The sequence below is a fragment of the Aplysia californica genome, unplaced genomic scaffold (genome assembly GCF_000002075.1).
Source record: "Aplysia californica isolate F4 #8 unplaced genomic scaffold, AplCal3.0 scaffold00562, whole genome shotgun sequence".
Lineage (NCBI taxonomy): Eukaryota > Metazoa > Mollusca > Gastropoda > Aplysiida > Aplysiidae > Aplysia > Aplysia californica.
In genome coordinates, this window is record NW_004797832.1 from 418,759 (window position 1) to 429,355 (window position 10,597).

Here is a 10,597-nt window from a genome sequence, read left to right on the forward strand (position 1 = left end):
TACTATGCCTGAACGAGAAAGGTCCCCCCTTTGGGAATGGCCTAAAGACACTACAGTCAGTGGCACTGCCCCGGGGGGTAAAAGACACTACACTCAGTGGCACTGCCCCGGGGGTATCAATCAAATCTTCTACGACGGTCCACTGGGGTAATGATATACGTCACTATGCGGTGGAATCAGGCGCTCGTCAATTTTTGGACACGTGGAGTTATTGGTATCAGTTTAAGCGTGTCCATTCGTCTTGCTTTCGGAGAAAATTATACTCACTTATCATGAATAGACGTTGAGATATATGCGATTGAAGGTGGTGGGGGTAGCGCGGTTTCAGAGGTAAAATTAGTGAGAAAATGGCCGCCAAAGTTTGGTGAATTCCAAAGTTTGAAAGTCCTTAGAAACTGCAAATTTATATTTTTGTGCCCTGAATCAACATTATTCCATAAAATCCACACAGAAATGTGTTTTTAAATGGACCTTAAAGGGGATGAGTCAAAAAACAAAAATTGCCAAACGGATAGAAAAATGCCAGTTTCTTTGATTTCATTATTTTGACGAGCGCCTTATTTCACAGTATACGATGCCTCACATATATTGTAGAGCGGAAAACGCTACAGGACCACACAATGTTTCTCAGTGTTCTACGACGGTTCGCTGGGGTAATGATATCTATTGTAGAGCGGAAAATGCTACAGGACCACACAATGTTTCTCAGTGTTCTACGGTCCCCTGGGGTAATGATATCTATTGTGTGTCACTGAAGAAATATGGTGAGAGAGCTGTTTCTTTTTCTGGGCCAACAGTTTGGAACACTCTCCCTCAGGATTTGAGGACCGAAATAAAACTCGATACCTTCAAAAGGGGACTCAAAACACATCTATTTAAGAAATATTTTAATTAATGGACAGTACCTTTGCCTTTTTGTTTGAGCATTTTTTATTGTCTGAAAGAATGTTGCTGTCAAAAAGTGCGTACATGATGAATTTGTATGGTGTTAGTATGAATATGTTTTTAATCTTCTATGTACGCCTTGGGCCCATGTTGTGGGGAAAGGCGGGACACAAATGCTCTTATTATTATTATTGTGGAGCGAAAAACTGTACTGAGACCTTTGTGTACTGCACTACTGTATGCTTCCCGGGAAGCTGAGAATGTTTCCGAGTGTTCTATGGTCTGCTGGGGTAATAATATAGTATAAAACGCATAGAGCCTGTTGTTGAGCGGGGATATGCGCTATACAAATGCTATTTATTATTATTATTATAGAGCTGTTTTGTTAGTTTAGGTTTAGTACAAGTTTTACGGAGCTCGCAACTGCATAAGGTCATATGAGTGCCAGAAGATTAGAGGTGTTACAAGAGAGTAACAAACATACAAAAGAAGAAGGGGAGATAAGGACGATAGATGTTTGATAGGGGGAGATTAGGACAATAGATGTTTGATAGGGGGAGATTAGGACAATAGATGTTTGATAGGGGGAGATTAGGACAATAGATGTTTGATAGGAAAGACCAAACATGTACGGCACTCAACGTATTTTGGGTTACAGCACCGCAAACCCCAAAAACCATAATGCTTTTACTTATTCAATGGAACGAACAGAAAATGTTAGTTTTAGTTAGCGTTTAAAGGCACTTGCAACACAAATAGGTCATATAAATAAACGTTGACGGTTAGAAGTGTTATTAGAGAGTAGGATACAAAGAGGAAAAGGAGGAGAGATACGGACGACAGATGTTTGACAAGACAGGAGGAGAGATACGGACGACAGATGTTTGACAAGACAGGAGGAGAGATACGGACGACAGATGTTTGACAAGACAGGAGGAGAGATACGGACGACAGATGTTTGACAAGACAGGAGGAGAGATACGGACGACAGATGTTTGACAAGACAGGAGGAGAGATACGGACGACAGATGTTTGACAAGACAGGAGGAGAGATACGGACGACAGATGTTTGACAAGACAGGAGGAGAGATACGGACGACAGATGTTTGACAAGACAGGAGGAGAGATACGGACAACAGATGTTTGACAAGACAGGAGGAGAGATACGGACGACAGATGTTTGACAAGACAGGAGGAGAGATACGGACGACAGATGTTTGACAAGACAGGAGGAGAGATACGGACGACAGATGTTTGACAAGACAGGAGGAGAGATACGGACGACAGATGTTTGACAAGACAGGAGGAGAGATACGGACGACAGATGTTTGACAAGACAGGAGGAGAGATACGGACGACAGATGTTTGACAAGACAGGAGGAGAGATACGGACGACAGATGTTTGACAAGACAGGAGGAGAGATACGGACGACAGATGTTTGACAAGACAGGAGGAGAGATACGGACGACAGATGTTTGACAAGACAGGAGGAGAGATACGGACGACAGATGTTTGACAAGACAGGAGGAGAGATACGGACGACAGATGTTTGACAAGACAGGAGGAGAGATACGGACGACAGATGTTTGACAAGACAGGAGGAGAGATACGGACGACAGATGTTTGACAAGACAGGAGGAGAGATACGGACAACAGATGTTTGACAAGACAGAAGGAGAGATACGGACGACAGATGTTTGACAAGACAGGAGGAGCAAACGACACTACAGCAACTGCCAACCACCCACATACTAAACATGAGTTTTGAACTACGGCACAAATCAAAACAAAACTCACTCAGCGATGGTGGCTGTGGCTGCGGCTGTGAAAAAAAAAAAAAAATGGGGGTATTAAAAGCCACAATCTTTAATAACAAAATGTGCATGTAAAAAAAAAAATTCACAACATTATTCAAGACTTCGCATCTCACATCAAATGCGTAAAGTTTATGACACATCACATCACTACAAACAGATAGAAAACAGTCCTAGTTAGGTTAGTTTTACTAAGAGTTTTACGGCACTTGCAACACAATAAGGTCATATTAGTCTCAGAGTCTACGTACACGGTAACCGGAAAGTCCACCCTCGTTCTTCACAGAAGTATCATGTTGTGCGACTCGCCGTGTAGTGTGTGCACTGTGCCAACTCATCTCCGGCATGTGTGCATTGTGTGAGGCCGCGTTGTTTGACAATGGTCATTTCAGCTGTCTTTTTTTCTCTATCCAAGTTCATAGTCATAGACAACCTGGTGTAGATCTAGATGCATGACCACTCCATCTGCCCCCTACGGCGGGACTTGAGCCCAATCCCCTTTTTTTCTATGTAAACTTAATTACTTATACTTGGCATTAGTGGGACAAGGAAGGTCCCGAACTTGGACACAGCAGGAGAGATCGAGCGAGCTGTATCTGGGGGAAGGGGGTTGGGCGATGGGGTGGCTGTAGGTGGGCTTCAAACAGGCAATCAGCGGTGCAGCGTTGTGATTGGCCAGTCCAGTGATGAGTGATGAGTGATGAGTGATGAGTGAGGGGAGGGAGGGGAGGGAGGGGGGAAGCAGTTACCGTGCACCTAGCTCAAAGGGACCCCGAAACTAAGTACCCGGTTACCCTGTACGTAGATATTGAGACTACGAGCCCGGTTACCGTGTACGTAGATACTGAGACTACTACTACGTGCCCCGTTACTGTGTACGTAGATACTGAGACTACTACTACGTGCCCCGTTACCGTGTACGTAGATACTGAGACTACGAGCCCGGTTACAGTGTATGTAGATACTGAGACTACGAGCCCAGTTACCGTGTACGTAGATACTGAGACTACGAGCCCGGTTACCGTGTATGTAGACACTCCCTATCAAACATGGAGATAGGACAAGAAAGCACTGAGGCCGCGTGTTCTTTCAGTCAGTCCTTAGTTAAATACAACATCAGTCTGACAGGCCACAAACTTACCGGCACACTATAGCCACTCTGGTACGGGTACTGGGGGTAGCTGGGCTGACCGAAGCTCATCCTTGCTGTGTGTGTCAGCTGTGTGTCAGCTGTGTGTCAGCCGCTCCGCACGGACCAGGTCGTCTACGGGGGATCCTGACTCAAGGCCACAAACACCAAGGCCAGACGCAAGTCACACCGGCCACGAGTGGGCGGCTGGAAAAGAAAATCACTTCAGTTCTCACGACCATCGACCACCGTTTACGTTCAAGGAAAGAGCAGAGCCAATATCGTAGCCTTCCCACAACACTCTCACCACTAGTAGCAAATGCTATTGTAATGTAACGTTTACAACCACCAACAATTCATCTAGTGTGAGAAGAGTAAGAATGCACACTGCACATATTCTGAATCTACTCGTGAAATCAGAAACATGAAATAAAGTGTTCAGTTTTAGTTTTAGTAAGAGTTTTACAGCACTTGCAAGTAAAGAAGTAGGACCTACCAGTAGTGATCCCCATGGCCCAGAAAAACGACCAAATCTCCCACTAGTGGGCGCCACTGCCTAGGTTGGCTAGAAGAGCATTAACAACGGCTTACGGAAAATATAAAGATTCTTGAATTTGTTACCCTCTCCCAAGTATTATTTGAACCAGAAAAGTTGCAAGAGAGGAATAAACCACAAACACAGAGCTCGACTGCCTTTTTAAAATATTATTTTTAGTAAGAGTTTTACGGCACTTGCAACGCAATAAGGTCATATAAGTGCTGAAGATTAGAGGTGTTACAAGAGAGTAACAAACACAAAAAAGAAGGAGGGATAATAAGGACGATAGACGTTTGATAGGAAAGAAGAAGCAAACCACACCACAGCACCCACCAACCACCCACATAAAATAGAGTATCGAGATGCATCAAATGTGAGGTTAACACGACAGTACAGGCGCCACAACCTTGACAGCAGGCGCCACCAAGCCTGGGCTAGTTTCGCAATCATGCAGTAGGCGACTACATTTCTCTATCATCACAGACCGGGAGGAGTTCCGCAGAGGGCCTGCACTTACCGTGACACGGTCCACTTTCGAGTGTTGTTGGTCGGCCGGCCCTCTGAGGAACCCATTCCCACAGACGACACTTCCCCGGGACTGGGACAGTCCTGTCCCACCGATGTTGTAGCAATTCACAACTGCCAGGGACTCAAAGCGACAAGAATGTCCTGTCCCGACAGGTGCGGTACATTAGTGACATACACTCCTGTCCCTGTCCCGACAGGTGTGGTTCATCAGTAACACACACTCCTGTCCCTGTTCCGACAGGTGCGGTACATCAGTGTCACACACTCCTGTCCCTGTCCCGACAGGTGCGGTACTAGTGACACACACTCCTGTCCCTGTCCCGACAGGTGCGGTACATCAGTGTCACACACTCCTGTCCCTGTCCCGACAGGTGCGGTACATTAGTGACATACACTCCTGTTCATGGGTTTCCAACTTGGGACGGTATTGTCGTTGTGCGGTAGTGCCTTTAACTTTATCACCTACAGGTCCCCTACTAAATCCTTGAAATTTTTTCAAGACCCCAATTCGATGGAAAAATAAGGCCGGCACGCATCAAAAAAGATCCCAAACAAAGCCCATCTATCAATGATAAAAAGTCTAAATGTCTTTAAATGAATGCATATGTACATTTTGTAGTATAGTCTTCAAACAATAGATGATTATAATAAAAAAGCTTATTTCACTCCACAATGATACCTCACCTCTGTATTCCTTGCCATCAGTTGATTCAATTTTGTTTCTTCTTCATGATTCGTCAGCCACAATATCTAGATAGCTACACTACTAAAACTACACAGTGTTATATTACCTAATGTTACCTTCCCATACGTTTTCCCTTTCCCCCGACTTCCTAAATTCAGTTGCCAAGACCTGGCTGAATTTCCCCTATCTCTTTTCAATTCAGTTTTCTTTACCGGCAACTGTCCAGCGGAGTGGACCAAGTCTGTGATATTAAGTTTGCACAAAAAAGGAAACGTAAATGATGTAATAAACTACAGGGTAGGGCTGGGTCACGAGCGCGAGAACGGAACTGAATCGTCACTCTTTCCTGCGGAACGCGGTTCACGATTCACTTCAGCGGAACGCGGAACAGTATCGCCAAACGATTCCCGATTCACTCCCCTGTCGCTGTCACCACCTTGTGGCTTGTTTAACCAACTGCTGAGTCGAGTCACGAGCACAAGAACGGAACGGAACACTTAGTATGGCTCCCCTTATTTTACAAAAGATGGTATAGTCCAATCCCCCTATTAAAACAAAATGAACGGGGTCCAACCAATAGACAGAAGGAATTTTATGGAGCCATTGTTTTAGCGAATGGTGGGGTTTGGGGGGGGGATTTATGGGGGTCACTAATTGAGGTCAGTTGATAGAGCAGCGCAACAAAGGGTGTGGGGCGGAGAGGATGGCGGAACATCAAGAGTGGGACTCGCGCTCGCCTTGTGGCGTAGTTATAATACTGTTCCGTTGACATGACACTGTTCCGTTTCAGTCAGTGTTCCACCACAGTTCCGCGAGCGCTCGCGTACTCGCGATTCTTTGAAGCCGACTGAATCGCGAATCGCCACTCTCAAATTTGACGAGCAGGATCCAGCCCTACTACAGGGGCATTAGTGTACTAAATGTTCTGGGTAAATTGTTCTCATTCATATTGAATAAGAGACTGCAACAATGGTGTGACGAAGGTAACCTCATCCCTGAATCTCAGGCCGGTTTTAGACAAAATAATTCTACAATACGAGGAGATCATATATTTTCACTCCAATCTTTCATCCAAAAATATATCTCCAAGCCTGGCGGAAGGTTCTGTGTATGTTTTGTCGACTTTTTAAAAGCATTTGACTGGGTTGACAGAGAAAAGCTTTGGACAGTATTGAGAAGTCTTGGCTGTTCTGGACCAATGTATACCATTTTGAAAAATAGGTACCAAAGTGTTCTTTCATGTGTTCTAGTCTGTTCAGATGAACGAGGATCCACGAAATCTTCTATTACTGAATACTTCCAATGTACATCAGGTGTCAAACAAGGCTGTATACTTAGCCCTATATTATTTTCTTTGTTTACATCTCAATTTGAAAAACACCTTTCAGATTCAAATACCCATGCTATACAGGTATTGCCCAATGATAACGATGGTATTTTATGTTTAATGTACGCTGATGACCTACGTCTTTTTAAACGACAATGTCAGAGGTTTACAAAAGAAAATAAATGTGTCACATGATTTCTGCCAGATGTGGGGTTTAAAGGTGAATACAGAGGAAAGTAAGATTGTTGTTTTTAGAAATGGAGGCTGTCTCAAAAGATCTGAGAGATGGTATTGGGAGGATAAGATCTTAGAGACAGTAACCTATTATAGTTACTTGGGCATTTCATTTTCATCGCGTTTATGCTGGCGACGAACGCTGGAAGATCGAGCTTGTAAAGCTCAACGGACTATTTCTCCAACAAGAAGGCTTTTAGGTTCTTACCAAGAATTAAATTTCAAAACAACAAAAAACATTTTTGATATAAAGATTAAACTAATGCTGCTTTATGGCTCTGAAATTTGGGGTACCAAAAATTGTGACGTGATTGATAATGTTCAAGTAAAATTCTGGAAGGCCTTTTTGGGTCTTGGCAGAACTACACCCAAATGTTTAGTTCTAAGAGAAGTGGGAAGAACCAACTTATGTTCTGATTACATGCATCGTGTCATTCAATTCTGGTGCAGACTTATACACTTAGAAAATGACAGATATCCAAAGAAATGTTAAATGTAATTACATCGTTCCTGTGAACTGGGCAGAGTCAACTGGGCTACTGAAGACCTATTGTTTTCCCTGGGTTTTGGATATGCCTGGTTTTCTCAAAATGTTGGAAGTACTAGACTCTTTCTCAGTGAAGTAAAAAGTAGACTTGTTGATCATTCTGTGCAGAACATTGAGGAAGAAGTCTGTAGCAAGTATAATATTTTCTCTCTTACAATTCCGTTTCAAGAAACAGCTGAATATATCACCAATCTCCCATGGTATTGGAGCAGAAGAGTCATAGCTTTGTTAAAAACCCATAGCCTTCCATTGAATAACAATCTCTATTTTTCGGGCACCTGAATAGACATAACGGTCTTGAACATCTAGCTCTCACTGGCAAAACTGAGGGCAAGCGAGGCAGGGGTAGGCCCAGAACAACATACTTAGGGTACCTACACAAATGGGTAACAGGGAAAGATCAGGGTAACGTAGCTTTTTGGAGAGCATCCAAGCAAAGGAATGAATGGAAAACCATGATTGCCGATGTCTGTCGCAGATCTGGCACTGGATGATGATGATTGGAGGAAATTAATTCGCCCTTATGTGAGAGGTGTAACTCTCATGAAATTGAAGATGAATTTCACTTTATTTTCTATTGTTCACACTTTGACCATCAAAGGAAATTGTTAATCCCTCCCAGCCTGACTCGGCCCAGTGACAGAAATATATGCAATGTTTGACCCATGATAAGAGATATGAGCACAACCTGTACTTATTCATCATGGAAACTTAACACTTATCAAATGAGTGTTTTGTGTGGTGTGATGCTGGCCAGTGGCCTTAAACACTGAATAAACTTATTACTTACTTACTTACTCCCCGACTTCCTGACCCATCACAAAATTCCCGACATGTTCCCGACCGGGTGGGGACCCTGCACTTATAATTCATCTAAAGCCTTGTCTTGCCTGGCTGTGGGTACTACTGTGCAAAATGTGCCATAGACACAACCTTAAAGACTGTCTTTTCCATAGATCACAGAGATATTTTTCGCCAACCCCTGAACTTTGACGGCTGATCCGATAGACTTGCGTAATTTTGTGCACACCCTCCCCCCTTTCCACGTCGGTTCAAAAACTGTAAAAATAAACCAAAATATAGACACATTTCACTTACTTTCCTCTTGTGCTTGATTGATTTTGACTTTGATCTCGAATGCGGGGCGCCTTAGGGTCGATCTCAGGCTACTCAAGGCCTACAGCGGCCCGAATTAAGGCCGGGGCGGAACAACGACCACCGGCGCGGTTAAGACCGCGGGGCGGATTTTGGGAAGTTCTCGTAACCGCGAAAAATCGCGGACCCACAGAAAACTGAGATCCCTGCTTTTCACTCAGTCACTCCGTGTTTCTTCCTTGCAACACAGAATACCTGATACCTCATCATTCAAGATACTATCTTCCTAAAAGTAGTAAGTTTATTCAGGGTTTAAAAGTCCCTTTGTAAAACCTTCCTGACTACAAACTATCATGGTGAAATGAAAGCACCAATCAGTTGTACTCTTGTAAAACCTTAGTGACTACAAACTATCATGGTGAAATGAAAGCACCAATCAGTTGTACTCAGCATTCCCCTGCTCATGCCTCTCCTTCAACTGTCACTTTTAATGACTTTTTATTTTATTTTTTAAAAACCTGCCCAAAACATGAACGGATCTTAGATTAATGGTCACACAAGGAAATGTCTATTGATTCTTTAAAGTAACACTGTAACAAAGAGTCAACTGCTAGTTCACCATATATGGCTCTAGCTATTTCAACAACAATGACAATTGTAGCAGGCTCCTCATTTCAAGAACGAGGTAAATTTTAAAACATATAATAAAAATTACATGTCACATGAACTTTCTCTTTGGTCTGAATTTGCTTGAGAATTCAAGCATTTTCAACCAAAAAGGTTTTTTTTACACAACAGCTGTAATTGTGTACAAAGTTTGAGTTACCTGTCGCAACCAAAAACCTTTTGGTATACTCTGGGAGAGGTTACACTTCCAAAATCCAATAGATTTCAGAAGTGCAGAAAGCAGAATATTCCCAGTTCGGTTCTACAGAGACACCAAATCTCTGTCTTGTGATCAGTGCACACAAAGTGCGCAAAATGTTCAAATGCAGACAGCACTCAAAGCAGGAAATGTTCTCCCTTCAGATGCTGAAAAGAATAAAGTACAATATATATCTGAGGACGGAAAACAAATGACAGGCTTGCCAACTTTTTCAAAACAAAATCAGGGACACCTATTTCAAAATGTATTTATACATTCATTACGTTACAACTATCAAATTCAAATTAAAACAAAGGGGGACTGGTTTTGACAAAATTCCCAACTGCCGAATCAGGGACAGCCCCGTGAAATTCAGGAAAGTTGGCAAGCCTGAAATGGATAGGTATAAGATCCCTACATACTAGGGACAAATCAATACCAAATCATAAAATTGTAAGAACGAAACAGGGGTGAATCCCTATTTATTATAAACAGTGCTTGTCAACCCTTTTATTATATCATATAACTAGCACCCACTTTTGTCAAATACACGAGGCTACAATTTTCGCACCGCCCACCTACATCTATTTCCACGCGGAAATTATTATCAATAGGTAGTCTCAATCCGCTTTATTTGATGAGAAAGACAAAATCATTGATCAATTGGAAGTCCAGTTAGAAATTAAGAAGAGAGAAAAGTCAAAACCCTTCCAAAGGGAACAAAGGTCAGTCATTCAAAGTAACACACATTGGAGTTTTGAGTCCGAATAGCCACATGAGGCTTTTCAGACTTGAGTCGGACTAGTGTTATAGAGTTCAAGTTTATTTTTCCGAGTGTTCGGAGAAATGAAACCGGCCAAATATAATTTAGCTTTCCTCATTGTCTCTACTTCAGTACGAGATTGAAGGAGTGGCTGGAGTGGCTGGAAGGGTGGGTGGAAGGCAGGAT

At 43.0% G+C, this 10,597-nt stretch overlaps 1 protein-coding gene across 1 annotated transcript in view; it reads right to left on the reverse strand.

The window, feature by feature from the left end:
• Positions 1–2,683: 2,683 nt before the first annotated feature.
• LOC101854821 (keratin, type I cytoskeletal 9) overlaps positions 2,684–10,597 on the reverse strand; it is a gene marked incomplete at its 3' end in the record, with an annotated part of 12,948 nt that continues 5,034 nt past the window's right edge. Inside the window, 3 exon segments of the mRNA XM_035972034.1 lie at positions 2,684–2,708; positions 3,842–4,036; positions 9,610–9,815. Of these exon segments, the coding sequence (XP_035827927.1) occupies positions 2,684–2,708; positions 3,842–3,901 (85 nt within the window).